At 40.4% G+C, this 21,289-nt stretch overlaps 1 protein-coding gene across 1 annotated transcript in view; it reads left to right on the top strand.

Annotated features, from left to right (window-relative positions):
• The window catches only part of Imp (IGF-II mRNA-binding protein), a 176,871-nt gene that overhangs the window by 15,651 nt on the left and 139,931 nt on the right, over positions 1 to 21,289 (top strand). Inside the window, exons 2-3 of the mRNA XM_071595722.1 lie at positions 10,521 to 10,584; positions 15,746 to 15,799. Of these exons, the coding sequence (XP_071451823.1) occupies positions 10,521 to 10,584; positions 15,746 to 15,799 (118 nt within the window). The remainder of the gene's footprint in view (positions 1 to 10,520; positions 10,585 to 15,745; positions 15,800 to 21,289) is intronic.

The following is a 21,289-nucleotide window of genomic DNA, read 5'->3' as shown; positions in this document are numbered from 1 at the left end:
TCGGTGATATTGGATTGTTTAGAGGGGTCTGGTTGTGTGGGTTTAGATCTGGGCTACTGACGCGAAGATCGGGTTTTGACCGGGAGCACTGTGGTTTTCAACATTTCTGTCGGAATTAACTGGTATTAGTTCTTACTGGGAAGCTGTAGGAATCATTTGACAAGGAGCAGGCCACTACTCAGATGGGCAACTTGCACACCTCCGCGCGGTATATAGGGCTTAGGTCGAGGATGGCTCTGCTCTCGGCTATCATAAAAAACTACTGGTTGAGTTTGTTTTTGTTGAAATGATGAAGTTTTAGGTATCTTTCGGATTCTGGTACGGTTTTAAATTATGTTCGTTAACAATTGAAGCTGTTCACTATCGCGTTTGCCTCAGTGGACGCCCATTTTCGTGCATGACGCTTTTGTAAGCGTTAGTAAATGTTAGCCGCTTATAGAATTTTGGGTTTTAAACTATTTGCAGGGTAAGGTGCGTGCTGCGCTTGTGTGGATTAGGATTTTGGTGACGAATTTTCCCTAACTCCGCGGGGCTATTTTATGTTTCATGCGTGGAAGGTTGCATAACATGTAAGAAGGTGTAAAAATTCGTCTTTTTTTACCAAGAGCCGTCATCGTCTGAAGTGACAATAGTTTAATGGTAAAGTTCTGGTTTTTCAGACGCAGGATTTTGGTACATGAGCCATGATGTCTTGGTGATAATGTTATTATTGTTGGTTCTTTTTGGCTTGACTTCCCCAGCATAACATTGTCACAAATTTCTACTGATGCGAAGCGCAGTGGATTTGTATAGTTAAAGGCTTCCTACCTTGGAAGGAAGGAAATTGCGAAGATTAATGCTGGTGGTGTGGCTAAGGAGAAGGGTAGAATAAGGAAGCTGGATGGACACAGTGACTGTTGTTGACATATCTATGGAACTGTGGTGATAGGCAGGTGATGAAGGGAAGCTCCAAGGAAACATCATCTTCGAAAATAGCGCGTGTGTACGGTAGATTTAGAGGCTGGGAAAAACTTTTAGTAGGAGAACGCTTGATAATCACGGAAGAGGGAGTAGATCCGGCCGACATTTACTTTCGTGGTAAACACCTACATCTACGCAATACCCCGCAAGCTGTCGCAAGGACGTGTGGCAGGGGGGGTAGGTCACCAGCCATTCTGCGTATGTTCCCTCCATTTCATGCACCTGACACCCCGCGATCCACCAAAAACCTCGTGGAAAGGGATGAACATAATTTGATATTAGTCATGCACATATGATTTAATACCTAAAAAATAGTCAAACGTTCATTTCCTGATTGTCCTGGCATGGATGGGCCGAAAAAAACCAGCACACGCAAAAATTATTAGAATTAGTTCACATAAGATGACGTTATGAAGCTAAAGAAAGTTGCTGAATTCAGCATTTATTAAAGCAAAGTGGCAAAGGACCTTAGGGCTGAAGAAACTGTATAGGGTAGTTCTCACAATGTTTATATAACATTAACAAGATACTCATTAGTAATCAGAGAGTTGCCCTTGTAATCAGGAATCCATTAAAAAAATCATAGACCATAGAACTAAATGGTCACTTGAAATTCTGACTGGAATGGTGGAAACGTCAGGAAATAACACTATTTGCAGGTCGAGACTGAACGTTGACATTAATGTAATGCCATATTTTTTTAAATGAGGCTACAAGGAATTTCTTAGAGAGCGACCAGAATGCTTTGGTTCAACATATCAAGTCATTCGTGGATGTTGTCATTTGGTGATTCGTATAGAGGTTATCACATCACAAACCCCTTCAGTAATCAAGGCACTTTAATAATTTTTACATGGTAACAATTAAAATTTTAACGTTGGTTCTTTTCACTGGAGATGTGCCTCCTTTTTGTAATGTGGTTTTTTGCATACTCGCTCTGCCGAAGTTTATAAGCTGACGTTTATAAACTTTATGCTAATGAAGGTTTATGGCAGTATATTCGAGTGAAATTCCCAGCAAATCTGATTCAGTCAGGTGACCCGTTGAATGCTGGTGCTCAACTGGCTAGGGTCAGCTTCTGAAATGGCCTCTCGTATATAATAAGACGAACTTTTTTATGAACGAATGAAGTCTTTAATTGGCTTAGTTGTTATCAGAAGTAGCTAATCGGTTAAGTTTTTATTGCAACTAGTGATCAAACACCCCCATGCTTAAGGGTCTCACCAAACACGGCATGAAATACCTTGTGCTACAATATTTTTTTTAAATCCACATACATGCTACCCCTATTCATTCCCACCATAGTGCCTGTAATTTTCACACACAAGCTCACCCAAGAATCTACGTATCACAGTTATCTGTGGCAACAGAAATGCGACGAAGAAAAATCTACTGAGGAGAATATGTAAACAAGGGAAAGATGGATAGATGTAAGTTAACGTTTTTGTCAACTACTATCTTAAAGTGAAGGAGGCATGAGTCCCAATGTCAATGATTGAAATTGCGAAATTCCCCGATAACCAACAATTGGAAGCGTGGTATTATCTTCCATGAATTATTACCGAATTGTAGTTACCTAGCCCGTCTGGCAAATATATAGTCATCATTGTCATATAAATATGTAATCTGGCTCATCGCTGGGAATAAAAATCTTTGGGTTAGGACTGCCATTCAACTCGAGTAAATTCAGGAACTCAAATTACGTACGTAGTAATAAGATTATGAAGGTTTACTGTTTTAATTTTGGTTTAATATTAGTAAGTTGATTTTTTTCCCACCAGTTTTTATATGATATTTGATAATCCGGCCATGTTGCTTAAAACTGCAATATATTCACCTCCCTTTTTGTTATCAACTTTAATTTCCTTCGAGGAAGGTATTAGAGCAATATGGAAGGGCTCAACCAACCAGTAAACCCATCTCGTTCCGTTCAGTTGAAATGCGAACAGTTGTTCTTGAGGTTACCAACTTGGAAAAAATGGAAAATTTGTTCAGCGAAGTGGTAGAATAGGTTTTGATTATTTTGCAAAATTTGCTGGACCCTTGTTATTTTTTGCTAGTAATTAGTTTTCCCTGGAAAAAATAGTCGCCATTTTTTGATTCAGAAAAGTAGGTTCTAGCCGTGCTGGTAGATTTACCTAATTTTCCGAACCTCCGTTTGCATCCCTTGTAATTAGTTGAGCTTTGGGTAGTCACCAAATTTTCCGCATTGCACGTTTTTGACAACTTGGAGCATAATGAATGAGTCCTATTAATTCGGTAAAACTGCAAGAAAAACATTTTGAAAAAAATTGAAAAGTGAATTTAATCATATGATCCTCAAAAACTTTGATTTGGTGAGTTTTATACGCGTATCATAGATAGTTGTGTTAATGTAGATTTTCTGTGGGGCTACTCTGTTGGGTTCCGAATCTGGAAAATTCAGTGAAACAATGGAACATGGGTAGCGGGTTAACTGAATGGCATTCGGTTGTTTTCCAAGCAGTTAAACTACCCAATATGACTTATTTTAATAACTTGATTTTAATGTAACAATAAAAAAACCATAAACACGGTAATCAACCCGAAGGTCGGTTAGATGGTCGGTAGAGCTCACCCAGTAATAAGCACGACGGCTTGTGAAATTCACATATCAGGTAAGGGGGGCAGTTTCTTTCCCTGCGCCGGTTATGGTTCCCGAGGAAGATCTGGTGCCCCTAAAATCAACTAGTTTTTATGGGGTTAATATTTTTTTAAATCCCTTTGCGTTTGCCTGCTGTGTCCGTAAATTTATTTCAAGCATGTTTTAAAATGTCCAAGCGAATTTTGTGCCTTCTAAAGAAGAATGCTTATTTAAAGATATGCATGTATCTACAGTGTATTGGAGTATGTCAAAGGTAAATTGCTGTGTGCGAAAGTTAGAGAAAAATAACCTGTTCGATTATCCTTCCTTTCTGTATGCTGTATTTGAATTTATTGGGCTGCCTCAGTTCTAAGTCATTGTATTCGGTTCTTGTTTGCCATTTCTCCTTCTTTAAAAGGCTCTTCTTGCTAAAAAGGTCTCATCAACTTGCCTTCCCTGGATTTTCGTGGCAAATCAAAATTGGAGCGACTCCGTTTGACATTATTAAGTCAAATCTAATTTTGAAGGAACCAGTCCAGATTTTCGTTTCTATATCCAAATGAAGTAGAATGTAACGAGGAAACCACGAAGTTCCTTCGTCGAGTTGTCAACCAACCTTAACAGCCATGCTCACTCCAAAGGTGGTTTCATTTAAATCGGATTGTTCTTGTCTATAATTTGCCTTCTATATGCGACGAAATTGAGGTATCTTTGCCTAACCGTAAAAGTTCGCTCTGACATTGCCTTGAAAACAAACTAGAAACAAATTTATGTAAAACCTCGTTTTTCTACAGCTTTTGTGGTACCCGGTAGGCCAACCCTGAGGTATGTGGCAGGGGCCTTTCAACAGGCAAACGATACAACAGTAAATAATATTCACTGATGGAGAATTCAATTATTCAATTTATGGAAATCAATTTGATTAGCATTCAGCGCGTATTGCAGTAATGACTTAATACATTGTTGTACGCCTGCAAGACGAGAAGCTAGCGAGGGTTACAATAGAATAAAGGGTTAGATTAAATCATGATTACAAAAGAACCTCCTTAGTTTACAAGTTGCTTCCTTAGGTTGATCGATAGCTGGGAATCGCCTCCCTTATCACATGTTGGATGATATTAAGGAAGGTAGAAAATATGCTGGCGAAGCTTAAGAAGAGTTATTATGTATGCTATTATTATCATTGGCCGTTCAATCCCAAGATTGGTTGACTGCAGCCCTCCGTCCTACCCTATCTGATTCTTCTTTCTTCTTTATCTATCTCCTGGCCTTCCTCTTGGGACTTTTCCCTCTATTTTTCCTTCTACTATATTCTTCACGAATCCATTGAGCCTCGGGCAGTAGTCAATCCATCTGTCTTCTTTTCTCTATGGTGTTCCATAAGGTCCGCTCTTCGTCTATTCTTCTGTATACCTTTACTTCTTATTTAATACGTCCATTTGATCTTAAGCATCCTCCTCCAGCACCAAGTTTCGAAGGCTTCTGGTGTGTATATATATATATATGTATATTTCTGGTATACTTTTTTGATATAGGTTAAGGATATTTTGTGTCATGTAAGTACCCGGTGGACTACTGCTAATAATAATTGTTCTGGTGAAAAACATGTATGTAGGCTCCACTGTTTATTTCAAATTTTATTTTCATGATTTCACCGAACGTTATACGACGGAGCTAGTTGTTGTCATTGTCATCGTCTTTTAAATATAGTTATTTTAATGTCTAGTCAACGGGTAATTGGTGATTTCTTAGAGACTGCTTAATTAGCTGCTCCAGATACTTGCCAAGTTTCTATGTCAGTGTCTGTCTCGCTGTGTGAAATGTTAGTTTTTGGGTGTACGAGTGTACAACCCAGATGGTGTGATTTGCCCGAATCCGACGTACAGACAAGTGTATCTCAATAGGTCCCTGTAGGTCAAGGCATTGTTATATTTTGTGGCTCTATGGTTACAACCTGATCATGGCTTGCGAACCTTGACTTTATTCTCGTTATGGGTCGAAGGATCAGTATGCCAAGGCCCTGGTTTGCAGGCTGTTAATCGATGCACCAACTCCCGGAACATCTTAGGAATGCCATTGTTTCCCGAATTCTAATACCTGGTTTGTAGCCAGTTTTCTGTTTTTCGCGCATTATCATAAGTCACTTCCTAAGATCACTTATTTTCTTCTCTTCGTTCAGATTTGTTTCCTGGATGTAGTACTTGTTATTCATTCAGTAATTTAATGGCTTTTTTCGTTGACGGAACCGTTGAATTTTTGTAAATGGGCATTCCACGTAAGATTGAGAACAGTGTATGGCCCCACGTTGCTCACTCTATCTTAGTCATCCGGGCATGATTCAAATTTTATACGGAAGTCACGTGGTTTCTCTCTGGCCGGAAGAGCCACGGCCAGAAGTACGCGGGTGGCGGGAGTGGGATGATTCAATGGTGTCGGCGGGTTACAGCCGAGTAGCTTAGCGGGAAACGGCTCTGTCCTCGCCGCTCCTTCCTCTCCCCCATTCCCCTCCCGCCCCCGCCTCCGACGTCACCTCCCCTTCCACGATGTGCCTCATAGCGTCTGTTTCCCCTCCTGCACCCTTCCCATCGCCTCTCCAATTCTCCTTCCCTTGATTAACCAACGGTGAGGGTACGAGACCTGCCCCGCTCACGTTTGACTCGTAGGATTCCGCCTGGAATGCTGCTTCAGCCTCTGGCATTTCCGTTTTCCATTCCTTTTTCCGCCACGTGGCTGTACATCCACGGCCTGGACGTTTCGTTCTCTGCCTACCATTCCACCGTGGGTACCCGTGATGGTTGGGTTGGTAATTCCCTGCCGGGGTGCAAGGGGTGGTGGCGGCCTGTGAGGGTCGAATCGGGGCTTGCAGGTAATAATTCGGAAGAGCCCGGTGTGTTTCACGCGGACGCCACCTGACTTTCGCAGCCGGAACGGTCCAGGAATGAACCAACGGGGAAAGTTTCAGTCGAAAGTCACCATTAGCGAGGTGTATTATCACAGTGGCATCTGAAAATTCTGTCTGCCCTTGGTAGTTGCTTTTATGGTTAAAAAAGTAAAATCTCCAAAGTATATTCAAGTGGAAATCGTGTAAGACATCGTGGAGTCGCAGACGTACTCCTGAGCTCGGCGTCAATTTTCTCTTTTTATTTCGTAATTACCCCAATAAGCATTTTGCACGTGTTACGTGCGGTAGAAATGTCAGCATATTCTAATAAATAATATGAACCAAGATGACAAAGCGTCATCCTCCGGGGTTTCCTACCTCAGGTGTTTTCACAGACTTTCATAGTTCATTGGAAATATTGCATTTCCTATGATTCCAGTCGAAAATTTTTTTATTCCATTATGGTTCCAGTCGAAAATTTTTATATTTTGAAAACACCGGCGTTCACCCATCTAAGCTGCAGAGAAACCTTCTCTGTTCATTAATAAAGTACACGCTATTTACTCTGTGAACAATGGTTATAGACAGCTCGCCGATGTTTATGGACCTTACTAACGAATACTGAAAAGTATTGTACTTCGTGGTCTTCTGAAAAATTTAGCACCGGTGAAACGCCCTCATCCACAAATGCCTTTGTCATATTCTATTTGGTACTTTAACTCTTACGTCTTCCACCCCATTCTGCTCAAAATGTTAATTCTGTTTCTCCCTTTCCAACCCTTATCTAATATTTTCCCATTTTACGCATTAACACCAATAAAAACCTCCCCATCCTCCCTCCGCTTCTACCAGGCATCTTCACTCCCTCCACTCTCACTCACTCCTTGGTCTTCACGACAGATGGGGCTGTGTCATTGATATCAAATTTCATCGGTGACCTTTTGTATCTGATGTTTAATATTTGGGTGTAATACCATTAACTGCTTTTGGCTATATTCAGCACTCCAGTTAAAAAGTTCTTAAGTTTCTGTGTATTTTATCAATTAGTAGGAATATTCCTCCAAAGGAAGTACCTTTTCCGACCAGGTGGTGTTATATTATCGTAATTGGTATTTGAGAGCATAAGCGTGGCCAGAAAGAACGGTTAACACCTCTGAGAAGTGTTTTGGTTGAAGATGGCTAAGGTAGTAAGGGCGTAAAAAGGATCGCGTTAGGAAAACGTAAACAGAGAGATCGTCGATGAAGAATGCGTGGAGTAAGGATTTAGATTAATAATTTGATTTTTATTGGGGCGATATTGAGAGTTTGTAACTCGTCTTCCACGTACATAATAATGTAAAGAAAAAGAGTGGTGAAACTTTTCAGATGAAGCCAATAAATATTGGGGACAGAAACTTGGTCGTTGAGGCATAAGGAAACACATAGATGGGATGCTATTGAGGCGTGGGGATGGAGAAGAGTGGAGAAAACAAATGGGTAAGTGCTGGGAATGGTGGAGAAGGAGAAAAAATCGGGAGGCCAGAAGACGCAATTTGGGCGGAGCGTTTTGATTCGAGATGGAATGCTGGAGACTGATAGAAGGAAGAATATTTGAAAAATGAGGCGAAGAAAATAAAATATAAGGATGGAGGATGGTAGAAGGTGTGCGGAATTCTGTTTAAGGTGGTGTAGGATGTCGAGTTCCGTCTTCTTATTTAAGTTAAGAAATGTGGCGGTCAGTCTGGCTCTCTTCAGAAACCTTGCATAACCAATAGACCACCAATACGTAATTTCAGTGCGGTTGATAATGGTCGTACATGTATCAGTACGGTGGATAACATTTTGATTATCTTACGATTAAATGCCAATCAATAGTGGTTTCAAGGAGGTAGTTTCTTTACTCTTCTATATCGGGGTTGAAGTTAAACTGTGTTCTTGTTCTTCCTTTTATCAGTTCCCATTCGTCTAATCAGGTTATAATGCAATTTATGGCCAAAACTTAAATGAGAATAGATGAGGAAAATCAACACCCATATTGATAAGATAATTTTCGGTCAAGTCCTCAGGTCCTAACTCTACGGGTCTTAATAAATTGCCCTTAATTTCTCATTCTCTGGTCGCCCGGCCGGTGTACAAAACGTTTTAAAAGGCAGAACTTCGTCGAAATGCAAGTAATATGTTTACTCGGATCGTTGTTGGCTTGTGGCGATAAAGACTTGATTAGGTTTTGCTGAGAATTACGACGCCACTATTTTTTAACTTCAAAAACGTTTTTAACAAGGTCTATCAAGTTGTCTGCTTTTGCAATGGGGTCAATCAAAATTGTTTTGAGAATCATTGTGAAAGAAATCCGTTTCATTATTTTGGCAGAAAATCCACCGCGGCTAGCAACCGTTTTCCCGATATATGTTCGGCATATTAATGAATAGAAACCATTCACTATGGGCGTTTTATTAACAAATGATAGTGCCTGCTTACGCAACTGTTTTAAGCGTAATTTAAGAAGCTTCTTTTCTCCGGAGTTTGATTATCTGGGAGATTTGTGCCGATGAAGCATGTAATTTTCCCTGGAAAAATATTTATTTTTCAATGCGGTTAACTCCAATGAGTAGGAGATATAACTGCGTGTTATTTGTCGCAATCCTTAAGGTTTAGGTCGCTCGCATTTTTAGGTTTCGGTATTTTCTTAGTTATAATGAATTTTCTGTTATCGCCAAGGTTATTAATTCGGTGTTGGTAGCAGCTCTCCAAACTGTCCTGGTCCCTGTTGATCTTTTACTTCCCTCTTAGTTAGATGCACCCATCTTCCTTTTATTTTTACCTTATTTCTATTAGGCCTCCTCAATTTGTGTCAGTTGATTTATTTTTGCTACTTCAGATCTTTTATTAAAATGTTCTTAATAATCCGCAAAGCTATTTTGGATGTCTTTAAGTGGACTGCCTGTTTCCGCCTACCACGCCCCTTTGATTTCCCAGTTATCGTTTGTCGTCTGTTCTTTATTACCTTCGCGCCTATTCCTGATCTTTTTTCGTGTGTTAGCACTGAGCATCCGTAAAAAATACATTTTTGTTACGATAGGTTAGCAAATTTATTAGGTTTGCATACGGACACCGATGCCGTGTCAGACCTTGCCTAGGCCGTGTCTTCCGGGGAAGTTTTGAAAACATTGTCTTACTTTTTTTTTAGCGTGATCATTTTGTACAAAAAGACTTTCTCTTCCGAGGTTGTAATTGGCCGTGATAAACACGAATTCGCCGAAATAGGCGAGCAGTCTAAAAAAAGTTACACCTCGTTGTTTTCATGATTCAGCGAAGGGGGTTGTTCGTGGAATTGTCGGCAGCTTACTTTCCAATTGTGTGCGTGTATTCCCTTCATTTTTCTCCGTAAGGGTGTGAAGCAAACCTGATGGAATTACCTTCTGCCTTGACTGGGAAATTTCCGGTGGGTCATATCACTTCCTGCAAATGCTTTTCGGGAATGCATTGCAGCTGTACGTTTACAGTGGATTCTTAAAAAAAAATTTAAAACATAAATTATAAAAAAAATGAACTAAGGGGGCGTGGTTTGAAGATCAATGATCGCCTGAGCTCTAACCTACAAAGGAAACATAATTCAATTGAATATAATTGTTCCTGATGTTCCGAGTTGGGTAATTTTGGTACAGCATAGATGAACAATACCCCTTATGTCTTTACTGTTTAGGTGATTTGCTTTCATTTAATGAGATTCTATTTTACGAAGTTATTTTGAGGTAATTTGTTCCATCGAATAAGATTTTAGGGCTGTATGCTTTATTTGTATGTTGCTCTTCGCAGAAGATGTCCGATACACTTAATGCAAAATGTCTGGGAAGTTATCTGGGTGTACTTTTCTGAACGAAATTTTGATTATTTTGTTCGCTGCGTAGTTATTCGTTGTTATTATTGAGGTTTCCGAATAAGTCATGCATACTGTGTATTAATGTTTCTCTGGAATTTTACGCTTTCGCTGAGCTTTAAGACCACCGTGCATGGCTTACGGTCAATAACGTTGGTGAGCACGTCATAAAATTACGTTTTGATTTTATTTCCTATTCATCACTACGATCTTTCTTACAGGTATCAATTTCTTGGGATCTACCCTAGTCGTGGAACCATCTGTTGCTGGCGGTACCAAGAAAAGGTAAGTTTCGCCGTTGTCATTTTCATTCTTTTGATTAGGCTTCGAGTTATTTGATTGCACGTGCTTCTCGCTACGGTTTAATTTGATTTAGTAAAAATGTTACATTTTCACTTTTGATTTTCCACTTTCATCATTATCGTTGGCCTTGTATTATGGATTTGTACTCGAGTAGTTGTGAGAATTAGTGTATATGGTGGTTTCTGTTCTTGATGTTTATTATTCTTGATTAAAAATACAGTGATTAGTTTTGCGTGAATTTGTAGATTTAGTGGATATGTACTAAGAAATAAAATGTTATTTTTACTCTTTTCCTAGGAGTAGGTAATTTCCCAAAGGCAAATTGTAATTGAATTGTTAGTCAAATCGTATTCCAAATTATTTGAAATTTCAGTTGAGAATTTTTAGGTGTATTGCAAATGAATTAATGTCGTATATTTTTATTCTGGGCGTGAAATAATGTCATTTCACTTCACTCCTATTTTCATCAGTTTTCAAAATAAAACCATTTTTGGTCCAATAATTTGCATTTAACTGCAATATGCGTGGTGCGGCGAAGTATGGGAAGAGTTTAAACTTTAGTCTAAGACCATTGGAATAATGAATTGGTGTTCTTGGTCCATTTAGTTGTTTGGCATTAATTAGCTGTCTTTGTAGTCTTTTGAATTGATTTTGAATTTCGCTTCCTGTTGTTGTGGATCCGTGTATTTGTTTGGTTGATATGCCGGCTTTTAAAACGAAGAACTCAGTTGGTGAAATATTACAGCCTACCATTATTTGAACTGTGCTTAATTGTAATAGGAGTACCCTTTAAAACCCACTAAAAGGGCATCCCTTTCATTCACCGAAGCATTTTAATTTTTATTTGCCATTTTGTTTTCACCGATTGATCGCTCTGCGTTTAATTTCATGCTCGATAGATTAGACCTCTGTGCATGAAATTGAAAGCTTCCTGATTAGTCGTTAATAAAGTGTTAGCGATAGTAATATGGCTCTTTAATCAAAGGTACATATTATCTTTCGATAATGCTAAGTTTAATGGGAACTTCATGTGTGTTGGTGCCTTTGTATTCTCCTTTCAGGACTTAATTTTTGATTGGTAACCGTTTCCACCAAAGGCGCTTCTTGCGGTAAATATTTTCTTAATGTTTGGCGTAATTGTTTTCCCGAATTTGCTCTTGGAACACCCAACAAATCCCCTTCGAATAACTAAATAATTCGGGACAGTGTTCGTATATTTTTCATGTCATACATATCGTCACTGGACTCTATAAGTCGTTGTTGATTGAAAAGTAATTAATACATATGCGCGTAGTTAATATTTGACAACAAAAAGTTAAAAGCAATTAAGGTTGTGGAGATTTTAAAATCGATCTTTTTTGTTAGTTTCTCTCTCATTTTACTCTCATCAGAATCATGTAGCAGCTTAGCATATATTTTATTATCGGATGCGATCCAGAGGGGGCGTTTTGAGAAAATATATGCGTGTTTTGAAGTCAAGGTACAGCAGTATTTAACATTGAAATGTATCGTTAAGTGAGTTCTATATAATTAATGCCTAATTTCATTTACATATTCATTTTGGTTGGTTTAGTCTATTGGTTTTTGCAATTATCTGGGCATGTTCGAAATTCATTTAAATAAATTCAGTTGAGCAGTTTTATCCTAGTATAAAATCATAAGCAAAATGCAGTCACTCATTGTGGTTCAATTGGTTTTTTTGTTCATTGGCGAAGGATTAGAACTGTATGAAGTAAAATACACGGCACTTGCTTATCTTTATTTCAAATCAAATCGTTTTCATCAAATTTCCATTTCTTAATTTTTTAGTCCTAAAAAATCTAAAGAATTGTTCGGCATTTGGTAATGTGTAAAAGTTTAAATTGCGTTAAGCTAGGATAAATGGACATTACCCAAACTAATGGGCAATATACGCGTAAGATTTTATTAATTCGAATGTAGAACTTTTATTTTGTTTAGCTACAAATACTCCGTTCCTTTTTCCCGCCAAGTTTCGTTTTTACTATTATGGTAGACCGACACTTCGTTTTACCCTCTGTGGAAGGATACCCAACATGCGGGCTGTGGTCTAATATCATAGTTTTATTTTCCTCAAGGGTCGCTTTCTTTTCGCTGTAACCTTTCCATTGATGAATTGACTGCAGTTGACAGGTAAAATTCTTTGGGGTGGATCGTAAGTTGACGTTTAAGGAACATATGTGCGCACAAGTATTTATTTTAAAATACAAGTACTCTGAGAATTCGAAGCATTATATGTACCAAACACGTGGTCCTTGATATTTTTTTGTGTCCTCAGGTCTGTTGGATTATCATATTTGAGGAATTAATATCTCAACAACGTAAGTTTGATCTACCTTGTTTTCTCTGATACGTTAATGACTTAAAACATTTTATGGGATCCGGTTTATTATGAGGTATTTTTTCGGAACCTTTACAGCTGGTGGGAAGAACTTAATTTTGAGTTTTACTGGTATTCATGGGTGTAGTTTCAGAGCCATTTAAATCCCTATATGAGCAAGAAAAAATGTTTACGTGAATGAGTGTAAACCTCATTGTTGAACCATTGCATATTCATCGTGTCACTTGAGTGCAATCGTATTTCGAAGCATTAATTATTCAGTTCATGACTGAAAGCAGTAACCTGTGGATGATTCACCCTTTGCATTAATTGCTTCATTAAAGTGGAACTGAGGTGCGGACTCAATTGATTGCTAAAGATGGGAAAGGTGTCAGTGTCAGTTCGGTGTCTACCTCTGCCACCGAAGTTGCTAGGTGTGAGAATGGAAATCGGGCCTCGGTTGTTGGCGTTAGCCTAGTGAGCCGCGATGCTCGGACTAGATTCCCTTGCTCGGGGAAACATGGACAAAGAATGGGCTTTGCATTGGTAGGTTCTTAATGCGTTCACATCCTGCGGAGAGAGACCAATTAATCTAAACCCCGGGCCACATTCTGGCAAATCTAAGAGAAATGGATGGAGAACATTAGTCAGCTACTTCGTTCTCAACTCGTTCCGTAGAGAGAAATTGCTTCAGGGTGAATTTCTTAAAGGTTTTAAATCTGCAAACATTTTCCTGGCATCCACTACCACTCTTGTCATCTGTAGTCTATCTTAGCTTAAGAGCAATGATATATTCGTTGTCCTTCTGTCACGCAGGGATATCAGGCTATATCAATTGCACTGAAGATAAATGATTATTTCTAGATTACAGTGTCCAAGCTCCCCTGCAAAAAATAAAAAAAATTCAATGAACTCGTTAAGGTTACTCTACAAGTAAAGGATTTTAACATATTATTAAAATCTCATTTTGTTGAATACCTTCTTGGCTTAGGCCGAACGAGCGTAGAAGCATTTTCTCTTTGGTTTTTGTTCATCTGAGGTTATTCTGCGTCCCAAATATAAAACTCCCACTCTCCTAACTTTTGATTGCCCAAGTTTGTGCTCATTATCCGAAGTCAGCGAACTCTAGAACGCTGTAATGGTTATGTTTCTGTCCCGTTTGTACTTTTTTATGCTTCTCAAATTCGAAAAATTCCCCGATCAGATCTTCTTACTCTCAGCCATTACTCAGAATGGTATGTCATTGGCAAAACTTCCCCCAACCCCGGCGAGGGTACCGTGTCTGCCTGCCAATCCAGAGGTCGCTGGTTCGATTCTCGCGTAGGTGGGGTTTTTCCAATTAGCCCTTGAGTGTTCGTAATTTTCTTTATCGTTAATGCCAAATTTAAAACTCCTTTATAAAGGCCAAAAATGGCTCTTTTCAGATTACTGATAAAAAAATAAAAACGGCTAGTTCTTGTAGGTATTTCTTTGAGATAATGTATTTCGTTCTATAGTTAGGTGCCGAAGGTGAAAATAATTATCTTTGCAATTTCATTATTCTCGCGTCGTAATCAGTAAGCCCAGATTTATTTCAAGTCAGTTTATATTTAATGCGGTTTAGAGGAATTATATATCATTATCTGCCGTTTTTTTACGTTGGTGAGGTATATTCCTCTCATGTCGACATTAGCTTTACCCATATTTGTGCAAAACAATGAAATGTTGTTCCTTTTCCGCTTCCATGCTGTTTAATTTCCTTCCTTCCTTTCCTTCATGGTCTTCGAGAGTCGGTAATGGTTCCTGTAGGCTTCTTTTCGTCCCGGTCCTCCCTTGTACAATTCCATGTGCTAGTTTATTAGTGTTATTGGTATCATCGTTAAATGTTTTTGTACTTGTATCTCTTCCATCGTTTTATGTGCACTTACTGCTTCCCCAACTATGTAAACTATCTTAAGTTTGAATGTCAGGGTTATAATCCCAATTTTAAGTAGATTTTGTGTTGTAATTGTTTCTTATTTCACTTCAAAATCCTATTTACCTTCCCATAGATACGGTGATGTCGCCATTGTTTAAAAGAATACTTCATATCTGGTCTGCATATTCTTGGCTTTCGGCTAATCCCATTTTTGTACGCATACCCTTATTCGTGTCTTATCCTTCTCTTAACTTAGTGCCCCGAAATTTAGGGCTTCCTCATAACGGCTTTCCCTCCCCGACTTGCTTTGCGACTAAGGAATATGTGCCATGCCAAAATGCTCATTTGGGCCGCTTTAAATAAATCCCTAAATAATGAAACACACAAGCCTTTACTCTGAATATCCACTTTAAAGTCTCCTGAGTTAAAAAAAAATCATTTGACAACTTGGTGCTATTGCTATAATTTTTATCATCCTTGATTGAGCGTTTTAATATCGTTCTAATTAAAGTTATATATTTACCAAGAAATCTTCAAGATAATCAAAGAAGCTCCTGTTACGTGGGAAAATGTATTTTCCCTTATCCTCAGCATGTTGTACATTCGTAAAACAATCTAGTTATAACGGGTGGTGTGTTCCGAGCACTGTTGAGCACATGTTATGACTGGAGGCATATTTGTTGGCAGCATTCAACGTCCCCATCATAAGATACTGCATCATTTAATAGGCCTATCTCTCTCAAGGATCTCAGTGAAACCATCTCACGTATATACCTTGTCCCTCTACTCGTCGCTCAATGCCATGAATCGGGAATTGAATTTCCATGCATAAAATTTGCTTTGTTCTCGTAAAATGATGGGTACCAATTGTCAACAATATTAATTATACTTTTTCCTCTTGTCCACAGGGGACCTGGTGGCGTCGGAGACGCGGCTGGAGAGCATGTCGGCAATGGCTGGAGGTCAGTTCTCAACATTTTTTCCTTCCGCTGGTTTTTTCCTCGCTCGCACATGGTATAGAAAGATATGGCTTTCCTTTCCTGCTCCAACATGGCGCTCGCTCTCTAGTTAAGAAAGATTTCTAATACATTGTGTGTGCAAATGAAACATCGGGTTGTTGGCGTTACTGATTAAATTAAATTATCATGGGATACCCATGTATGCGACGTTTGCGGGTAGGTAAATAAAAATTTTTATTATGAATTGTCATCTGTGTAAGTGATTCAAAGATTACGGAACTTTACGGTGAAATTCCATTGCAAGATTATCAGAGTCGCTAACCTGTTTTCATATCATGATTGGAGATCATAATAGGACCGTATATAATGATGTATCGAAACTATTGAAAACTTTTAATATTAAAAATTAAGAGGGCTTCAAGTTAAATATAGTTTTATTTGTCTAAAACTTATAAATGCCGATCGGATCAGGATCGCGAAACTCAGTGGATTTCGAGTAATTCAAGAGGTTATTCACCCACAATCGTCCTTTCGATATTTTCATAATGTAGTGGTTGCCCATGGGGGAAAAAGTGATGGTTAACGAAGACAGGTCGGTTATATTACGTGTAATAATTGGTATAAATATTAACAATTTTGTTTAAATTCTTTATGGTGTCTCGTCGTATTATGTTATTAATGAGGGATTAAACTATGCTGCTTCGTTCACTTCTTTAGCAAGTTGGTTGATGCATTTTGGTCCAAGAAGAACAGTTGCTACTAACTCACAGTAATTAACAGGAAGGTTAGAAGTTTGAAACGAGATCGCATACTACCTAAGGCAAGGGAAAATCACATACATGGGTAAGAGGGCTAGTTCCTTTTCTCTGTACAGGAGGCTGTGGTTACCCACTCAGGTCGGGTGTCCGAAAAATTCGGCAGAGGGGCAACTGAGCCCGGGCACTACGGTCAGTAGCCGCATTGCTTTACCCAATCGGCTACGTTGCCGCCTGACTTGATTTTCTGAAATCTCGTGAGTTTTCCCTCGTTAATTTAAACGTAGCCATCACGGGCTCCAACTTCGGACCCGCTTGCATCGCGGCCCAGCTTTCCTAAGGTCGGGAGTTATCGCTTACGTAACTACTCCACCCCCATCGTGGGGCTCCCATTTCCCCAAATGCCTTCGTTTTCATCTCCTCCCTGCCCTAGCTCGCTCCCCATCTCCCCTCCCCATTCCCATCTCTCTGCTTCTTACGAACTCGGGTCTCAAGACCTTCCCCTACCCCACCTTCTGTAGCCCTCAACTCATCCCTCCTCTCTTCGAATGTGTTGTGGCTTCCTCTCCCTTCTCTGTCTCTCATTCACCCGTCCGCTTCCATCTTCCCTTCTTCCCCCTTTCTTTTTCGTCCCCCGTACTCCATCCCCGCCACATTCTTCTTTCATCCACCGCCTCCCCCCCTTCCCCTCGCTTCTCTCGAGGTCCTCGTCCCATGTTATGGGACCGTTTCCTCTCTCTCTTCTCCTCCTCGCCGCTCCTCACCGCGACTGCCACTCTCACCCTTCCCTCCCTCCTCCCGGTCCCTCCACCCGCCCTCCGCCTTTTTTCCCGCCCCTCTTCTCGCCCCCGCCCCCCTCCAAACACCTCTCCCTCTCGCGAGTCCCCTGCTCCGCCAGCACTTTCATTCATCTTCACTGCGTGCCTTTAAAGTTGCAGCTCTAATGGAGCCGCCTCCTCTGTAAGACTTCTTCCCTGTCGCGTTTGTTATCGCGCGTCCCCGGGTCGGGCGTAGTAGTTCCCCCCCTTTCCCCTGTCCTCTGGGTCGCGAGGTCGTGAAGAAATTTCATTACCCCCGCGCTGTTGGCATTAGTCGTGAATATTTACAGTTGCGCCAGTGTGTTGGCGCAGGGTTATGTGCAGTTCGAAGGAGAACTGGAAGCACTAACTTCGCCTAAGCCGCCGTGTTGGCGGAATTACGATCTTAGTATACGCTGGCGAAATTCACCCCTTTCAAAATTCAATCGTGAATGTGTAGTTCCTCATAGGCGATGTTATGTTTTTCCTCGGTCCCAACGGTGAGATAAGAGTTATGTATTCGCTACAAATTGGTGCTTAGAGGAGGGAAAACTGCATAAACATATTCGCGGGTATCGATTTCGCTTGGTAACTGAAAATTATCTTCCAAAGCGAATGCTCAAAATTCCAATTTTACGAAACTCATTGAATTTACAAAAGAACTAATGCAATATAAGGTAATACGTAACATTTATTTCAAAATTTGCTGTTTAAAACAATGAAACTGGGCTGCTTCTTCCTGCCGTTGGCGGCCAAGGTTATAGCGGTGGTCGCATTCCTAAAAGACTTTGTAAGTTTGTGTTGTAATAATATTACGGGATGACAGTGGAGCACTAGCACAGGGGAAGCATTTGGGCGCAACTATTTTTTACTGGGTAGTAAACTAAGTCAAGGTAACGAAAGTTGGATGAATGAATCAAATCACATTAATTCAACTACTAGTTTATTTATAATGTTTGTTATGGAGATATATAATAAGTTTGAAAATGAGGGAAATGATTTAGACACGACGCATATCTACGTTACACAATACTCCGCAAGCGGGCGTGTGGCGTGGATGTTTAGACACCACCCGTAAAACGATGAAAACCACTTGCAAAACTATAAAATGCATGCCAATTTACACCCTCGTAGTCGTATACATTCATGTAAAACCCATTTTAATTTGCACGAATGCAAATCCGTGTGCTAGCAATAAACATACTCAATGCACATCCGAATATACTATTAGTCTGCGCAGCGTATAATCTTGTCCTTGTAATTCGAACGTCTTTACTACAACTGTTATGACTTTGATTTCTCACTATTATGATTAATAATTGTCCAAGGTAATAACGAACATTTTTATCTCTCTGTACTGGAGTCAACCTCCCTTATCTTGGTGGTCTATCTAACCTACCCAAATAGTGGAGATTATTATTATAATCAATTTGACCAAGTTAAATGTATATATGACCCAAATGTGTTGCCTAGTTAATTTTGATGTTGGCGAAAATTGTTGCACAACGTGAGAGTGATTTACGCTTTCCAACGCCACTCCGCGGATGTCCGAGTGGAAGGGATTACTCCTGGGGAATCATCTTGCGTTTGACATATTACAGTCATTTCTGGCAGTCACTGTGCTATGGAATGAGCTCGTTTCTTTGACATTAATTTTATGATGCGTTTGTTTCTTATGGAAAGAACGTGGATAAAAAAGAATGTTCGGATTGTAGCAATGACAGAAGTTCTTGCAAGCTCCAGTTAACTTACGTATGCGACGTGGTGTGTATGGAATCTTGTTTAACGACGGTTCCAGCGCCTTTAAAGAGTTGAGTTATTAGCACCCCGCCGTCGATCTTGTAAAACAGCTCGTTTGAAATTCCTGACGTTTTTGAAAGAAAAATATTTCTGTCCAAAGAAGTATTTTAATTGTGTAAATGTAAAAATAAAGCAATACATTTATATTATCCTCATCTTTTAATTGTTGATGTCATTTTTACGAGGGCTCTCTTTATCTGAGCCGACATAAGAGTAGTTAGTATGTAGTAGTTATAGAAGTTCCCTCTTGAACTGCTCCTGCCTCAGGAATACCAAAATAGAAACTCGATGAAATACTTCGCCTTACCTTCACTCACCTCTCCTGGGTGAAACATTTGCGGGGAATAAGTGGGCAAGTTCTCTGTTACTTGTGTATTATTTCTTCTCGGTGATTCCTATTGCTCTCCGATAACTTTAAGGAAACCCAGTTCTTGGATTTATGGAATACTTAATTGTTATCTAGGTTGTTGTCTTCCACTGCGTCTGAAAGGGTTATTTAATTAAGGTTATAAATAGTGTCCATAATTGATACCACAGAGCTTGTGTCAACGGTGATATGAAATCTTTATTCTCTGTTCTCGATCACATGGGAAGTACTAATTACTTTTATATGGCTTGGCCAGGCCGATGGTTTCGGAGCGGCAGTCAGGCGGTCAACCAGTGTCCGATCTGCTTGCCTTATTTCCACGCCTTGTTAACTCCGCTCCGTGATACCTGCAACGGCAGGTGTACCGAGCGTACCACGTGGATGACCCTTTAAGTTGGGACTAATTGATTGCATATTTATGTTTCATTGTTTAGGGAACTTGTAACGAGGTTCACTTGGAATCTATGCGTAGTCACTCTATTTACGATTTAATTTTTTGTCATTCCTACCCTAACTCAGGCTCATTGCGTTAAATAATAGCTATCTTGTTGAATACTGTCATGTGGGCGAATTCTTTCTTTCTCATGAGGACGTTTTTATTCACTCACCGTCGGGTTGGATTTTCAAATATCGGAGGCAAGCATGGCATAGCTATTTTCGCCTGAAATGCCATTGCATTTTTTGCAGTCAAGGTCAACATTTATGTGCTTTTCGTATGATAATGGGTGATTGTTTTTTTAAAAACCCGGCATTTATTTTTACCTGACGACATGTTAAGACACGATGCTATGAGGATAACATCAGAAAAATGACATTTTCAGTTTTGTTTCTTTCCATTTGATATGATTTCGTTTCACTCGTACAGGCCGTGATATGTTCACGGCCTGTGTGAGTGAGAAGCTAGTATTTGAATCTGGCCGTTTGTTTAATTAATCTGCCTTGAATTGTTTCGAATGCCTGACCTCTCGATGTGGTTAAGGGATTTGGGAACATCATGGAACCGCGTGCCGCGCTGAGGCTGTATCGTCGGCTCAATATATTAAAATAATTCATTCTGCTACTGGCCCATTTGGCATGCCCTTTGCCCTCTTAACGTGCGTCACCCCACCCCCGAGGCTTCCCTCCGACCCTTTTCCCGTGAATACCTCCCACACGTCTTGGGCCGGCCCTGGCTCACGTCGCTCTTTTCCTTCGTCTTGTTCACTGAAGGTTCGCCTTCGTTTTATTCATAAACGCCTCCGCGCAACTCTATACCACCTCCTCGCATCTACTGCCGCCTGTCCCTTTGCATCTCCGAGAGAGCCCACCGCCCTCTCCTTGTACGCTCTCATCTCATATTGCCTATTCCGCTCTCCTCGCCTCCCTTCTCTTCCAGGACTCTACTCCCTCCCTGCTCCCCTGCCCCCTTCTCGTTCATCGTACCTTTCTTCTCTTCGCGCGCGTCGGATTCCGGGCATTCTTGAGCCGCTCCAGCCCCTCTGGTGGCCCACTGCGGTCCTTACCCTCTCTCGAGCCCTCCCCGTTCCTTTCCCTCCTTGCCTCTGCCTTTCCAGTTGGACTGCCCCTCCCCACTCTCGGCCTTTCCGTCCCTTTCCCCTCGAGCCTTTCGAGTAGGCCTTTCTTTCCCGCCATCTCCCTCCGAGCCGGCCGGCTTTTCTCCTCCGTCGGCACTCACTACCTGGATCTCTCTCTTCTCCACTCCATTGCTACTCCCCTCACAAACTACGTTTTGTACCCTCCCTTCCCCAGGCAGCCGAATCTCCCCTGCGTGGTA

Source organism: Hetaerina americana, unplaced genomic scaffold, assembly GCF_022747635.1.
Source record: "Hetaerina americana unplaced genomic scaffold, ioHetAmer1.1.p SCAF_7, whole genome shotgun sequence".
Lineage (NCBI taxonomy): Eukaryota > Metazoa > Arthropoda > Insecta > Odonata > Calopterygidae > Hetaerina > Hetaerina americana.
The sequence above is the reverse complement of the archived record's forward strand: the minus strand, read 5'-3'. Positions and strand labels throughout refer to the sequence as shown.